Source organism: Uranotaenia lowii, chromosome 1 (assembly GCF_029784155.1).
Source record: "Uranotaenia lowii strain MFRU-FL chromosome 1, ASM2978415v1, whole genome shotgun sequence".
In the NCBI taxonomy this organism is placed as follows: domain Eukaryota; kingdom Metazoa; phylum Arthropoda; class Insecta; order Diptera; family Culicidae; genus Uranotaenia; species Uranotaenia lowii.
The window spans coordinates 8,806,463-8,824,127 of NC_073691.1; the positions used below are offsets into that span (position 1 = coordinate 8,806,463).

Sequence of the window (17,665 nt, forward strand, 5' to 3'; positions counted from 1 at the left end):
GTACATTAGCTATTTCATATGTAAAATCTTCAGCGGCCATAGAGATCGTACTCCATTCAACTTCTAACAGTGATTGTCCACTCGAGCGAGGACAAAAAAAAAAACGCTCTCGAGTCTCCCTAGGCTTCGGATGCTGTTCATATTATGGTAATTGAGAATAGAGGTGAGAAGGAATGTAGAGATGAGATGAAAGATATGCAGGAAATAAACACTGAAGATAAATAAAATAAAGTAAATTTCTATGGCAACGTTGTTATTTTGGCAACACTAGGCAAAACAAACAAAACCAAGTCAGTCATTGATCTTTTCTTGTGAGTGACGGCGTGTCTGAGGCAATCTCTGAATTGAGGTTTGTAAAGGGTGATATAGTCAAAATTTGGTCAAGGGAAAACGCGTGTAAATCGGTGAAATCGTTTATTTAAAAAATCAAATTAAATTTCTTTTTCAAGTTTAATTGGTATAAAATTCAGGAAAAATAGGAGCTCTGGCGTGTTGGGAGGGTTCTTGTCCTTGGTAACCACCTGCACGTTGTTGGCGGCGTACCACTCCATGGCCTTTTTACCGTAATGGCAAGATGCCAAATCCAGCCAAAACAGTACGAAACAACCGTGTTTCTTCAGGAAAGGCAGCAGACGTTTATTCAAACACTCTTTCACGTAAATTTCTTGGTTGACAGTCCCGGAAACTATGAAAATGCTGCTTTTCAAGCAACAGATACAGATGGCTTGCCAAACCAGCTATTTTTTGCGAACTTTGACAGTTTCATGGGCTTGAAAATATCTGCTACCTTTCCCCTTCCTTTTGCCTTATAAAACTTCTGTTCCGGAAGCTGCTTGTAGCGGCTTTGACGTAGGTTTCGTCGTCCATTACCACGCAGTCAAACTTCGTCAGCATCGTCGTGTACAGCCTCCGAGATCGCGCTTTGGCCTTCGTATTTTGTTTATCATCGCGATTTGGTGTCACTACATTCTTGTAAGTCGATAGTCCGGCTCGTTTTTTGGCTCGAAGCACGGTTGTAGACGATACACCCAGCTTATTTGCGGCATCTCGGAGAGAGAGGTTAGGGTTTCGCTTGAAACTACCGGCAACTCTCTTTGTCGTCTCAGCGGCTTCCGGTTTTCGATTTCCCCCTTACCCAGACTTCCTGGCTGTCGACAAACGTTCCCCAAACACTTTAATTTTCTTTTTAACCGGTTGATTTGGCAAATTTTAGCGATTTTGCCAGCTTTGCGTGCGATTAGCTCGGATTTTCGCGATGCGCGAGCAAAATTTTGATATGCTGCTATTCTTCCTTGGACGGCTTTTTGACAACTGAAGAGTGAATTCCAAAACCAAAATAGGAGCAACATTCTAGACACACCCACACACACCCACACACACACACACACACACACACACACACACACACACACACACACACACACACACACACACACACACACACACACACACACACACACACACACACACACACACACACACACACACACACACACACACACACACACACACACACACACACACACACACACACACACACACACACACACACACGCAGACACACACACACACACAAACACACACACACACACACACACACACACACACACACACACACACACACACACACACACACACACACACACAAACACACACACACACACACACACACACACACACACACACACACACACACACACACACACTTCCATAATGAGGGGTGTTCAGGTTTTTTAAATGCAAAATTGAAAGAAATACGTCAAGTTGATATTGACCAAATTTTGACCGTGTCATCCTTTAGGAATCGTAAAATCACGACAATTAGTTGACTATGGACTATAAAACTCCTCAACATCGATTAACTCTTCGAATGCTCTTGTCAAATGTTTACAAATGTTTATAATACTTTTCCTAGTAGATTGACACAGTTAGAATTTTCTCAACCTCTCTTTTCGAACCGTAAAAAAGCTATGAGAATTAGAACCATGACAAACGATTTGAATCATCCATATTGTTTACAGTCGGTTTTCGAAAATAAGGAAAAGACTATGAAACGTTGGTTACAACTGAATGAACAGGTGTTCAGTTGTTAGGAGTCTTTCTTCCTTTTTTTTATTTTCCCTTAAAAATCATTTTGAACAGTTGGAAATGATGTGTACATCAAGGAAAAATTAAAATAAAATACGATTTTTAAATTTTTTCATACATTATTTGTTGCAAATTTGTTATTTTTTATTAAACGAAGGGTTAAAGGAGTTTGAAACTAAAATGCTTTAAAAATGGCAGATTTCATTCTGGCTCACAGATTCGCTCTCAGGCTGATGATTCGGCAAGGTTTGTAGTAAATACAAAAGTTTCCTGCAATAAAACTAACCCCATTTACAGGTTTGTTTGTTGCTCCTAGATTGGATGCATTAATGATAAAATAATATCGGCATGCGTGCCAAAACATTCGTTTGTTTGTTCTGGTTCATGTTTTGCCTAAACAAAGGCGTTTAATATTGTCGGTTTTATCTTGTAGAGTTGCTTTGCGAATTGCTAGATGACTTCAGTTATTTTTTTAGTGTTGTGTGTCAGTTTACATAGAATGACTAAGTTAGCTTAACAGAAGATCCTCTGTGTTTCAAAATTGGTCCTTTGTTTAAAAGACCCCGATTTTACCCAATTTGAAGGAAGAACCCTCGATGAAATTTCCTTTTTTTAGAACATTTCTGTATACTGAAAGATGCCTGCCAGTTAAAGATGCCTGCGTGCCGTCGTCATGCGATACGGTTTCGTGATTTCCCTGGCACCTTTTCGGGGCTTGGCTTTCTCGGGAGGGGAACAAATTAGATCCCGATGGCTACGTATGCATTCCTTCACCTTCGACGGAAACAGGAACAAGAACAGGATCGTCCGACCAACCGAACCGAGCGACCATTTCTCGTCACACCTGACGCCCATAAATAATGAGGTCATTAATATGTTCCCCTCGTGGTGCTGCGTCAACTTTGCCCCCTGGTTTCCTTTTCCTCCTTGCTGTCTGGTAATATGTTCAAATTTCGATACGATGTCACCGACCCGACCCGTTTACCTAGTGTTATATCTTCGGTGACCAGCCAGGTTAAAAATGTGCACCAATCAACTTGACGAATTAGGACCAATCAACGGATTTCATCTCCTTCCTTTTTCTATATTTCTATCATTCAAGAAAAAATGTCAATTCTCCAAAAAGGAAGGAAATATTGTTTCAACGACGTGGAAAATTGCAATCCGATAAAAGAGGCTCTCTCTCTAAAAATGTAAAATCTGTTTTGTTTATCCGACAAGCAAATAGGCAGATCCCGCATTGAGTAAATCACATTATCGTTGAAATCTTTCCGGGGTGCAAAAATCTCGAGGGATAATATAAAAAAGCCCGAATCAAACCAGAAAGAAAAGGCAAATCAAATCCCAAAAGAAGGAGGATAAAATCAACCATCCAAACATCCCAACCCGCTGACAGCAAGTGCGTGAAGCGTAATGAGATAATAGGACTTTTAAAATGTTATTTACGAAGATGTGTTTTTATTATTCCCTTTACTTCCCTCAACCAACTAGAAGGATGCCGGGTTTCGCCCTTTTTGTGTTGTTGTTCGGAGGGCTTCTTCAATCTATTCAATTACGAGTGGTGTTGTACCAAGTCTGTTTGCGTTTGCATTTTGTTTTTTTTGTTCCGTTTTTTTTTCTTTCTTTATCTACTATTGAGGGAAGGAAGAATGCCGTCCGTCCTCGGTTTCAAGAATTTTTATGATGACGGAGCGAGACCCGGAGGCATTTTAGTCTCTGGAGCCACCACCAGCAGTACCATAATACATAAATGCGGGTGGGCTGGCGTTCGGTGTCGGATAAGTTTGGCAAAGTACCTTATACCTTCTATACCTACTACTCTTAGGGAATTAGGGCAAGTTGTCGCAATAACAGTTTTTATGAGCTGCCGCACTGTTCTGGTGTCAGTCGGATGGTTTGTCGAGATTGGTTTTTTTGTGGGTAATTTGAAAATGATAATGGCTCCTTTGTGACTTCTAGCGTAAGTATTTCTATTGGAATAAAATCCTAAAATGTATATTTCACTGAATAGATCACAAACCAGAAAAATTTAAGAATAAGGTACACTTGAAGATTACATGACTTGTTTTCATGTGCTTGTCATTTCCAATAAAATTGAATAGAGAGAAAAAGAAACCAATTGTAAAAGTACAAAGAGAAACAAATTGTAATTGTAACCATCTGCTTCGGGAACTAGAATGTAATGGTGGTTTGAAGATAGACTCAAGTGAAATAAGTTTTTGATGTTCTTCCAACCGAAAACCGAAACATTTCATACAAAAAGGCGGCTCAAATTCATGATGCTCTTTAGAAATTTTTCAAAGCTTATGTTGGAGTATAAGGCGTTTTTGTCATGGTTGTCATTTTTGACATTTCTGAAATTTTCAACATATTTATAATTGTTGTAATGATGACACTTTTTACACTTTTGATATTTTAAACATTTTTTTTTTTAATTTTGTGAAGTAAGCCATGACTTTTTGGCGACACACGCGTTTTTCTTTTCTTCCATCCGCAATTTTTATTGAAATTTAAGTTTAACTAAGAATTTCAGAAAAACTAATGGAAAATGTCCGAATAAGTGGCCGGTGGAAGTTGCCGTAGTGGTTTCTGGTTTATTTAAGAATACTAGGGGAGAGTCATGAGCGAGAGATATTCTGATAATATATTTCCGATGCTGTGGGGAGGGAGTTTTTTTTATCCTGGCTGGATTTATATGTGGAAGATTGAGCAGTAAAATCAATTTTGATTCCCAATGCAGAAAATTCCACCAAGTGTTATGAAGTTCAAAATATAAAGATATGTGGACAGATGCAGTGAAACTGTAAAATAATGTTTAAAAAGTGTTTGGTTTTAGATTAAAATCCAAGAGCTTATTCTAGGAAAATGTTGTTTATTATTCATGGGTTTGTTTGGAATGCTAGACGAGAAGAGCTTAGCAGTCTGCTTTGATTGCCGAAAATGATAAAAAATTTAATGTGCAAAGTTTTCGGGGTTATGAAAATTTTCCGGAGGATTTAGCAGTGATTTAGGGAGAGTAAAGATCATATGGTGATGGATTTGTGCTGCTGTGAATATCCCGATCAATACAAATTGTGTCTTTAGGAGAACAACAGAAGGTTTGAGTATTGGAGACACGCAAAGATAAGTATCCCTCGGAATTTTTCAATTATCAGATTTGGAATTTAAATTTTTTTGTACCAATGGTTAGTGTTTGAATTTTTTTGGAGTGATTCGTTATTACGACTATTTTACGGGTTCTGTGTTTAATAACTGATATAAATTTTTTTTATCAAAGCTCAAATTTTCCTCATTTATTCCACAAGATCTTTTGAAAAAAATAATTTTCAAAAGATTTTGTGGCTTTTTAAAAAAATAATTTTCAAAAGATTGTGTGGCTATACTAATTTAATTTTTCTCTTTCTTCAAAGTTTCTTTTCAAGAGCGAACAAAGGCGCTATATCCAAGGTCACAAGAGGACCAGAAATGATTGAACATTCAATTAAAAGAAACGTCAAATACAGATGAAGTGCTAATTTCAAAAAAGAATATTAACCAAATACAGCACTACTGTCAATTCATAAGATGACTAATTATATGCAGCTAAGTTTTGGACTTATGTGCAGAAAACCCTCATTTCCATCCACAGAAGGATGAAATCTCAAGGACCATACTAAGAGCAGTTCACTGGTGTTGGGAGAAAGTGGTAGAAATTTTGACACTTACGGCACATTTTGAAAATTTTGCCGTGCAAAAACATTTTCAAGATCTGTGGCCTTCTAGTTTTTTTTTACAACACGTGTTGTATATTCGCATGCTGTGATGCAAAAATAGCAATATTTCTATCACATACGGTGTTGTAAAAAAATACACGCCCCAAGATCTTGAAAACATTTTTGCATGGTCAAATTTTCAAAATGCCAAAATTTCTACCACTTTTTCCCAACACCAGTGAACTTGCTCTAAAGGAGCAAAATTAATTTTAGCATATGTGCTCCCAACGAAAATATTTTTAACATTTTATAATCACAGAAACGTATGGTACTATTGTCCACGTTTCTTCCTCCCTTGATTCCAGTTGTCTCTGCGTCCAATACTGCACAGTGTGCCCGGCCGAGTTAAGATGAGTAGAAAATGTACTTTTATTACTCACCGGGTTGCTGACAGGATCTGGCTGTGTATGTATCATAAGCATAAGCATTTAAATATTTTTTTTTAAATTTTGCCATTTTTGGCTGAGATAAAAGATCTCCACTTTTGGCGACCCGGAGTCAGCGTCTTGCCTTGCTGCCAGCCAAGGTTTTTGTCAGCTATGCGGATTTCGGCCTCATCTTCGATGCCCATCAGGATTCCAGTCAAACGCCTCGCTGCAAATCTCGTTTTAATCGCTTCGCAGCGTGTGCCCAATCTATTTCCACTTACGCTCCCGAATCTGGATTTCTTGCGCCAGTTTTTTTTTTGCTCGAACGAAATGCTTTTAATTCATCTACAGAATCAAGTTTCGTCCTAATTTTTTGAGCATATAAATTTGGAATAAAATTTTGTCAGAAAATACAAAAGAGGCCAAGTTAATAAATTTTTCAAAAATTAAATGATATAAACAAGAATATGAGATCAATGATATTTTTTAAAGCGCTAAAATGTTTGATGATAGTCTAAAACTTATTTTGGGTTATAAATTTAGGCGAGTTTGGCGTTTTTTGGGACTCCAGTGGATTCCAATGACATTTTCAAGAATTGAACTTTAAATTTATTAGACTTTTGAAATGAAACATAACTCGCTTCTAACCGTATGTAACTTGTAATTTTTGTCATTTGTCTTATCTGGGAAAAAGGATAGGCTTAGAGCGTTTCGTCTCATTTTTGTCACATTTTAAACTCACCTCTGTCTTATTTTTAACTCACGTTTGTCTCATGTTAAACTCACTTTAGTTTCACTTTGTTATCATTTTTGTTAGCTTTATTTAATTTTCTACTGACTTTTTTTTAGTTTTAGCCATTTTTCCATTTTTGTTCTTTTTAGCTTTTTTCTACTTTTTGTAATAGTTTACAATTTAAATTTTATTTGTAGTTTTTGTGAATTTTGTCATTTTGATCAATATTCTCGTTTCCGTCATTGTTGTCATCTTTATCATATTTTTTATTTTTGTCATTTTTGACATGTTTTTTTTTGTCATTTTCAACATTTTCTTATTTTTACATAATATAAACTTTTGCTTTTTTAGTCTTTTTTTTTGTCTTTTTTGTCATTTCTATAATTTTTTTCATTTTTTGTCATTGTTTACATATATTTTGTCTTTTTCAACTTTTCTCATTTTTTTCTTTTACTAGGAAAAAGCAGAAAAAAATAACTGGCTGCATGGGCTGGATTTGAATCCGCAACTTTCGGCTATCTAGGCCAACGTGTTACCGACTTTGCAACAGGAGTCTGTAGCTGTTATTTTTTTAAAAATTTTGTCATTTTTGTTATTTTCGTTATTTTTGTCATTTTCGTTATTTTTGTAATTTTCGTTATTTTTGTCATTTTTGTCATTTTTTTATTTTTTTCATTTTTGTCATTTTTTTTTTTTTTTGTCGTGTTTGCCATTGTTGTCATTTTTGTCATTTTAGTCATTTTTGTCATTTTTGTCATTTTTGTCATTTTTGTCATTTTGTCATTTTCGTCTTTTTTGTCTTTTTTGTCATTTTTGTCATGTTTGTCATTTTTGTCATTTTTGTCGTTTTCTTCATTTTTGACATTTTTGTAGTTTTTGTCATTTTGGTCATTTTTGCCATTGTTGTCATTTTTGTCATTTTTGTCATGTTTGTCATTTTTGTCATTTTTGTCATTTTTGTCATTTTTGTCATTTTTGTCATTTATGTCATTTTTGTCATTATTGTCATTTATGTCATTTTTGTCATTTTTGTCATTTTTGTCATTTTTGTCATTTTTGTCATTTTTGTCATTTTTGTCATTTTTGTCATTTTTGTCATTTTTGTCATTTTTGTCATTTTTGTCATTTTTGTCATTTTTGTCATTTTTGTCATTTTTGTCATTTTTGTCATTTTTGTCATTTTTGTCATTTTTGTCATTTTTGTCATTTTTGTCATTTTTGTCATTTTTGTCATTTTTGTCAATTTTGTCATTTTTGTCATTTCTTTCAATTTTGTCATTTTTGTCGTTTTTGTCATTTTTGATATTTTTTTTTTCATTCATGTCATTTTTGTCATTTTGTCATTTTGTCATTTTTGTCATTTTTGTCATTTTTGTCATTTTTGTCATTTTTGTCATTTTTGTCATTTTTGTCATTTTTGTCATTTTTGTCATTTTTGTCATTTTTGTCATTTTTGTGATTTTTGTCGTTTTTGTCATTTTTGTCATTTTTGCCATTTTTGTCATTTTTGTCATTTTTGTCATTTTTGTCATTTTTGTCATTTTTGTCATTTTTGTCATTTTTGTCATTTTTGTCATTTTTGTCATTTTTGTCATTTTTGTCATTTTTGTCATTTTTGTCATTTTTGTCATTTTTGTCATTTTTGTCATTTTTGTCATTTTTGTCATTTTTGTCATTTTTGTCATTTTTGTCATTTTTGTCATTTTTGTCATTTTTGTCATTTTTGTCATTTTTGTCATTTTTGTCATTTTTGTCATTTTTGTCATTTTTGTCATTTTTGTCATTTCATCATTTTCGCCATTTTTGTCATTTTTGTCATTTCATTTTTCCATTTTCGTCATTTTTGTCATTTTTATTTTTCCATTTTCGTCATTTTTGTCATGTTTGTCGTTTTCGTCATTTTTGTCATTTTTGACATTTATGTCATTTTTATCATTTTTATCATTTTTATCGTTTTTGTCATTTTTGTCATTCTTGTCATTTTGGTCATTTTTGTCATGTTTGTTATTTTTGTCATTTTTGTCATTTTTGTCATTTTTTCATATTTGTCATTTTTGGCATTTTTTTTTGTTCTTTTTTAACATTTTTCTTATTTTGAAAATTAATGTCACATTTGTCATTTTTGAAATTTGTGTTTAGAATTTGGTGTAAATTGATTCTAGTCCAGTTTTTTGGGTTTTTTTAAAGATTTTTTCAAGACAATTTATCATGTTTTTCGTTGATCGTATAATTCCTTGTCATTGCAGTATTTTTGGTGCTATTTTCAGTCTTTTCAATTTTGAAACTTTTTATTTTCATAATTTTTGTTGTTTTTGCCAGTTTTGCTGTTTTTATTATTTTTGTCGTTTTCATTTTTGTAGCTTTTATTATTTTTACTGATTTTGTATTTTTTTTCTTTTTTGTTAGTTAGTCATTTCGTCATTTTTGTCATTATTGCCTTTTTACCATTAAGCCATTTTTGTAATTTTGAACAGGGTGATTTTGCTATTTTCTACATTTTCTTGTTCGAAAAATTAATGACTTTTTTTTGTCATTTTCAATTTTTTTTTAAAATTTAGTGTAAATTGAATTTTTTCCTTTTTTTAAAAGTTGTTTTTTATTTTAATTTTTTAAGAAAATTTCTCATTGTTTAGGTTGATCATATAATTCCTTATCATTTTAGTAATTTTTGTTATTTTTAATTTTATTTCTTATTTTACAAAAAAATTACATTTTTGAATTTTTTACAAATTTTGGTTTAAAATTTAGTGTAAATTGAATTTTATTACAGTTTTTTCAGATTGTTTATCAGAAATTTTTATTTTGTTGATCGTATAACTTCTTGTCATTTCAGTGTATTTTGTAATTATTTTTTTCATTTCTGCTATTTTTGACTTTTTTTGATTTTCAGAATTTTGTTGTTTTTTCAGTTTGGTTGTTTTTGTGTTTTTGATCAGTTTTGCTGTTTTTGTTATTTATGTTTTTGTAGCTTTTATCGTTTTTACTGTTTTTGTAATTTTTGTAAATTTATCATTTGGTCATTTTTGTTCGTTTTATTGATGATGAAATTTTTCCTTAACATTGCTTGACACATTGGATGCAAAATGGAACTCAGAAATGAATTGAGCGTCACGAGACTGTTTCTCTTCAAAAGACATCTAATTTTGAACATACCTGTATAGTGAAAAAAATCGCTTTTACTCTAGAGAAAGATGAATGATCCAAACATTCATTTTAAAATACTTTTCCACATCGAATGAAGGTAGGCGACGACTTCCTTTGAATTCCACAACAAAGAATCACATGCCTACTATGGTTGAATTAAAACGAAGTCTTCGACTACTTTAATTTGTAGATTCATTCAGCCAAGAAGTTCTTCAAACCTTTCTTTTATTTTCTAGTGATTTATCCACAGCAAGAATCATAATCTGAACCAGAACTAGAAACCAGAACCCCGATCAGAGCTGAGATCAGAACTGGGACCAGAACTAGGATTAAAACCAAAACCAGGACTAAGAACAGGACTAGAAAGAGCAATGGACCAGGGCTAAGTGTTAAATATTTAAGGAAGTCTAACGTGTTACTCGGATGGTTTTATCATCATTTTTTTGCCTGAACATAGAAATACGTGCAATTTCGTCTGCTATTTGGGGATAATCTTTAACTCGTTCCAAAAGTATAATTTCAGGCGCCTTCAAACTATCAAAATTTATTTTGAAACAGAGATTGGGCTACCTTCAGCTTTCAAAATTTTCCCTCGCTCGATTTAAATGTATCAAGAATGGTACAATCTACATACATAAATATTATGATATTCGAGCAAGCAAGCCAGCAACCAATGGCTATGGGAAGCTTTTCATTTGGCTCCAAAAGTTGGTTGAATAAATTTTGTCTGCCTTTTGATATCTGTCTTCATTTTCGCTCTACACCTACCTATTGCTGAAAGAGCTCCGGACGCAGTAATGTTCCACCCATGAATTTAACATTGTAATGCAAATGTCGTAAGTTGTGTAAGTAGATCCCTAATTTAAATTCACCAGAACTGACCACAGAGCCTTTTCCCGGCTGTGTCGTATGCTGATTTCGAAACACCCCCTTTTCCAGGGAAAATCTTATTCGAACCAGAGTCCAGAGTGGCTTTAATTTATGCAGCAACGTCAGTTGCCCGTGTCAGTCAACCTAACCCAACCGAATTAAACTCTGTTCATTTCATTATAAATTAATACTTAATCCTTCCCACATTTGGGGAAAGGTACCTCTTCGGGATAAAAAAGAAGAACGGGAGAGGGAAAGAGTGTGGGAAACAAGAAATTCACTCACTCCTGAATGTATGCAACGAGCAGTGGTCACACACATGACATTACACTTCAAACTGTACCTTGTAAGTCCGGCAGCAAGTTGAATCAAATAAAAAACGTGTCACTTTTAAGCTACTACAGCATCCACTCGGAAGCAACTCAGCATTCGTGGGCGGATTTGAGGGGATTGAAAGTTCCATTCGAGTGGAACAATTCTTTACCAAAATTTCTAACGATTAACTTTAAAAAATCACATTCCAGAGACGGATTCAAAATATTACTACTCCGAATAATTATTTAGAAACAAAAATTTAATTTTTAAAAACTGTAAAAACAGTAACAGTTTCTCAACCTATGGATTTAAATAAAAAAAACAAATGCGTTATTCACATTTCTTTGATTATCGACTAAAGTTTTCTGGATTGATAATTAGAATTCCAAAAAACACAATTCCTTTTAGGTTTTAGTACAATTTTTTGAATATTAATGACTCGGAATGACTCGAAAACTTTACAGCAGCTCTTACTAACCTTAACTTTTCCTTTTTATATTTATAGTTTTTGTTCGATTGTCGCTCATCCTTATTGCATCTCAGTAGTTTTTGATTCTCTGTCTGTTTGTTTTTTTTATTTGAGTGAATTCAATGTGATCAAGGTTTTTTTTTCAAAAAAAAATAAAAGATTTTTTTTCCATCTGCCAAATTTATGCTTGCAAAAAAATTAAATTTTAGTGATAAATTCATCAATTTAACCGGAAAATACTTTTTCGGCTGTCTCACATCAAGTTTAACATTTTGAAATGAGTTCTTTCCATTTTTATTTATTTGTGTATTCATGCACATTTTAAAATTTTTACCCATCAATCCTATCTGCCAAGTAGGATTTCCTATAAACCGAAATAGCCCTTCCTCTACCTATCTGAAACAGCATCTTTATATGTAGGGTCGCCAGAGTTCTCTTGCACCTGAAAAGTTCATTTAGCTGTCCAGATTATCCCTACATGATTACATTGACTTGTCACGGTGTACATCATGGTACCACACTGATTCTCAATAACAACACTTGAAATGAGTATTGAACCCAGGTACTCATTTTGGCATCTAGTGTAGGGTTGGATTGTTAGATGTACCTCTTGTACCAGCCAATTCGAGACGTGTGTAGTCACCCAACGCTATGCTAAGCTATGCTATGGGTGAATTCAATGTGATCGACTTGTGTTAATCGAAGCCAATATCATTTCGTACAGTGGAATAAAGTCAAACAAAACTGTTGATTATGAAATACACGCACCTCGGGGTTAATACAAATTTATGGCATATTTATGATCACTGATTACAAAAAAAAACTTATGTACAATACATTGATGTAAATGTTAATCTCTATGAAAATACAGTGTTGAAAGGCTTCAGAATAACTATTAAAAATATAAAGCATGAGAAAATGAAGTAAATCAGAAAAAATGAAATAATTAGAGTTCTCGGACGAGATCATTTAGTTCCGACTGGTTTTTTCATGTTTTACGTGGATGTTAAACAAGCAGGAGCTTTCTTAGAATTCCACCAGTGTCAGTTTTTTTACCTACCCTCTATGAATAGTAATTATAAAACGAGCATATCAGCTTTCCCAATTTCCAGGTCACTCTTCTTTGACTTTGAAACTAGGTATCCTAATGGGCTAACTATTTTGTTCTTACTTTTCAAACGTGTTTTTTTACACAATAGAGCTGGCTAGAAGTGTTGAGGAAAGGAAAGGGCAGCCACTGTTTGTATATTTTTTTCTATTTTTTATAAACATAAGAGCTATTTCCAAAACGTGATCGTGAAATATTAACTTATGATCTTACGATCGCAACCATTTCTGGTTGTTATTTCTGACAGTCAAATTGTTCAAAACATTTCAATATATGTTTGAATTTCAAAATTATCTAAATTTTTCGGTGAGTTTGAATAATAATCAAACAAAAGCTACTCCTCGAGTAGCTCGAAACGTAGAGATAACTAGTAAATTTTGTTTGATTTTTATTAAACCATACCGGACATTGTCGATAATTTCGAAGAACAAACAGTAGCGATGATAAAATCAAAACTCTAACTAATATAAGTTCGTCCGCTTGCCTGTATGACTATCTCTCATAGTGCGTTACCATAGTTGCCATAGTTACCACAAGAATTGCTTTATTTTCATAATAAACAAGAATGAGCGCAAAGGATAGGCATGAAGTAAACAGAAAAGTTAGGCTGGTAGATTTTATGAGGTTTAAATTCATATTGAAATTAATTTTTTTTAATTATCCAATTGAGCGATTATATGTGCGTGCTTGTCTTAATTAATCGAGTGCGAGTAGTGCAAAAAATAATGGAATTTTATATTATGCTTTCCAGAACTTTTTAGCACGTATTCGAGCCTGGCAATTTTTTTTTTAACAAAACGGGTGAAAAACCGTGCAATCAATTTGAAATTTTCAAATACAAAAGTCGGGTATTGTCCGGACAAATTAGAGCAAAATTTATCCATTATTCGAACAAAATCAGGAAAAGATAGGAGAAACTTGAACCTTTTCTTTTCGTCGAAGCACTTCAAATCGTGTTCAATGCTTAAAAAAAATCTGATTGATTTTGATGAAAATAATTAAGAATTCGTTTTTTTTATCAGAAATTAAAACAAACTAAATTAGATTTTTTGGTACATTCAACAAATTATGTGAATACATTCGGACAAAACCCGGACCGTTATATTAAAATCTAGGAATCCGGGCTGATACGGACTCGCCCCGATATTTTCCTTAAATATTTGGACACGTCCGGATAAAACCGGGAAATCTGGAATGCTATACGTTCTAAAAACCGGCGATGTTTATAAAATTTTGAAATCGATTAAGAAATGTATTAAATTGATTGATAAACAAAAGAAAAAATAGCTAAATTGAAAATCATTATCGTTTCGATGATAAAGGTAAAATTGGACACTTGTTTAAAAAAACATTTGAATAGATTAATCTAGCATGATTTCAATATAGCTGTATGTTAGTTGGAACATCTGAGAAGTTTTTCATATTATTCAAATAATCTTTTTCATTCCATTGAACTAATTCAAAGTTTTTTTTATTCAACAGTTGAGGAATGAAAATGTTATGGCCAGTCATTTGATCAATTTACTATCATTCAATTTCAATTTACAGTTGAATTTATCTAACATGTTTGAAGTCACCCTAACTTGATTCGATTCGGTACCGCCATCTGATAAAAAAAGACGGCGGATTTGTATCTCTCTAGCGGAAAACTACGCAGAAGGTCCTTAAAGAGATCCATTGTTAAAAATTGTGGGGAATGGATCACTGGATAAAGCTAATTTTCTGAGTGGAGTCGCCACTAGCGCACAGAGCTGTCAAACCTCAAGATCAAAGTAGCAGAGAAAACACAGAAAATTCAACAAAACATGGCACTGTGTTGTACTATGAGAAATCACGTGGACAAAAATCGGAAAAAAAATCAATTTTTATTACAAAGAAGACACTTTGTTTAAAAAAGCTCTTTCTTTCTTAAGATATTGAAAAATGAGGAAAAATTGAAAGGATATCTATATATGTTTGATAAGTAATAAGGAAATTTATGATCACTGATTTATTCGGAATACGGATCCTCCCCCAACGATGTTCTAATTCACCTCTGAATTACACGCGTAGTTCTCTGTGAACCGGCAGTAAAAAAAGGAGCTTCGACAAAACTTGACCATCCAATTTAGAGAGCTCAATGTTGAAGGGGTTAACGCGTGGAATATTGCGCCACACGCGAGTTATCCATCACCAAATGGTGTATGAAAATAAAAAAAAAAAATGTTTGCAAAAAACGAACAAGTTTAACTCACTGAAACAGGATACATCCCGGGGAGCACCGATGACAACCAGCAGCAGAATGGAAACGACAATCCCGGCTAGGCCAGGCGATACCGACTGCACCCGAAAAAGCCCTCCAAAGGACGGCCTTCTCCAATGTTGCATCTCCCTTAGCGACGACGGCCACTTGATGAAAGTCATGTTCACGTTCACGTTCACACGTCACACCAGTAGCAGAACTTTTCTTTTTTTAATTAATTCATGAATTATGAATCTTTCTTCACAGCTTTATTCTTTTAGAACTTTTTCCTCCTTTTTTTTTAACTACGCCACCGCGCGCGATTCCACACACAGCACAACACGTGTTATCTTCTTTTGGGTTGCGGGAAATCTTCTCACTATATTGGACAGCGACTGCAACAGCAAGACAAGGGTGCCTTGTTCAACACGTTCCCTGGTCGAAGAATCCGTTACATGTCACGTTTACTCTCGTGCCCTGGAAATCCACTCGGGGAATAAGTTTTTATATTACATTCTTTCCTTGATCCCCGTTTTCCGTACATGCGGAGGAACACACGTGTAATCTATCTATTTGTTCCGCAATTGCACAGCCCGAACGTCCAACCGGAAGTCGTTCAAACGGAAAGGTGAACGTCGTCGTCGTCGTCAGACTTCAAGCGGACGTGCTCGACGACTTCGTCCTCGTCATCGTCGTGCTTCCGGAAGAACCACTTGTTGTACCGTTGTTCAGTTGGACAAATAACACTAGACCACCCCGTCGTCGGAATCCCCGGAGATTCACATTCCGGGGGTCGTCGTCGTCGTCGTCGGACGTTATGTCGTCGTCGTCGTCGTCGGACGTTATGTAAGGTAACGCTTCTCTCTCGAGAAGTTCCGAACCGCTCGACGGTTACCGGCGAACTAACTCGAGTATCGCACTTTTCGATCTAATTTATTCGTAAAACTCTTTGCAAACACACTGCGGGAGGGAGTTGGGAGGGTTGATTCCAGCCTCCCAACCACCCACCTGGTGCTCTTGATCGGCGTCGTCGTCCGTCGACCGACATCTTTCTTGCATTCCTTTGGTCGGATGGCATTCGTTCGGTATTGTCCTTTTCGGCGAAATCAGTCAGTGGTGCCAACCAAAGTGGACGGAAAAGTTGGAGTTTTTTTTTTGTATCAATCAAAACTTCGATCTAGGTTTCCGAGTAATTTCTTCCTGATTGGCTTTGGCTAATTTTCTTATTACTAAAACATACGAATTTCGAAACGTTCTTCAATATTCGATTTTTAAGTCTTGGTACGTCTTCGTACCTAAAAATGAACACATTTTCAAAGGTGATGGGAAGTATTAGAGAAACATGAGATATCAAAGAAAGAAAGAACATAAGCCGTAAATATCATAAATTTCTCGAAAAAGATACAACGGCTCACCGGCAGGGACTTGAACCCGTTATTTCCGCTTCAATACGACGGCGCGTTTGCCAATTACACCACGGTGACGAAATAGGCTTCATGTCGAATTCCGTCGACCCCTGGATCTTTTATCGATACTTCATGTATATCTTGCATGTGTTCTTTGTTCACTATTTATCTCTCTGTTGTTTCTCTATCACCTTACTGTGTAACTGGTCTGCCTGCTCGGAACCTTGAGCAGCACTGATTGCTTCTTCATCTGACCGTAAGTAGCCGCAAACCCGAAGCAATCGACCATGTCTCAGCATACATGAAATCGTTTCAGAAATGATAACTTAAGTTCGAAGGCAATGAGAGCAAAATTTTGCGCTCTCTTGCATTCTTCCTATATGTACGAAAAAAATGTCAGATAACGCTCAATTGTTCTAGTTTTCGTCGCTTTAGAAAGAAATGAAATTTACGTATGTGTTTGCCTCTACTTTGGTGTAGGTAAATGCTGTTTTTTCAACTTTCATACGATCATTCTATAATGTATACGGAACATATATCAAAACAGCATAAGAATAAAGCTACAAAAAAGTTAGCTGGGATAATGTAAATTATTGAAAAATACAACTAAATAACAAAAAAAAAAAAAAAAAAACAGAACAATAACCATTGAAGCCAAGGTAAAGGCGCATTGTCCCTGGATGACCGACCGTAGATGTTTGGCAGCTTATGTCAACCAAGGATAAGTCACTAAAAGCAAGTAGACGAACGAAACCCTACAGATCAACGATTAAAAGACCAATTGAAACAGGCTTGAAACTGAACAAAAAAAAGAGACAGTGCAACAAAAATATTACTTCACATTTTTTGTGGACTGCTACTCCAAACAAGTCTTGGAAGGTCTTAAACAAAATATTAGGTAGAAAAACCTAAAGCTCAAGCAACACTTCCTTATTAGTAGACGGAAGATCCATAAATGGCTTCTCTCAAGCAGCGGATTGCCTAACGATTTTTTTCTGCAACATCGGACATAACTTTGTCTCGGAGTTAATTAGCGAAAAGGACATTGGCAAAATTTGGCATGTTAAGATCTCACCATTCATCGTTATTCATGAGGCCAGCAACCATAAAGGGTGTCCATGATGAAATTGCCACACTATGAAATTGCTCTAACTTTTTACCCTTTGGCAGGTACTATCGCCTTTTATGAAT

General features: G+C 34.7%; 1 protein-coding gene across 1 annotated transcript in view; it reads right to left on the minus strand.

Moving 5' to 3' along the window:
• LOC129738604 (tyramine beta-hydroxylase) overlaps positions 1 to 15,860 on the minus strand; it is a 65,526-nt gene extending 49,666 nt beyond the window's left edge. Inside the window, exon 1 of the mRNA XM_055729836.1 lies at positions 15,082 to 15,860. Within this exon, the coding sequence (XP_055585811.1) occupies positions 15,082 to 15,250 (169 nt within the window). The 5' untranslated portion in view covers positions 15,251 to 15,860. The remainder of the gene's footprint in view (positions 1 to 15,081) is intronic.
• Positions 15,861 to 17,665: the final 1,805 nt, after the last annotated feature.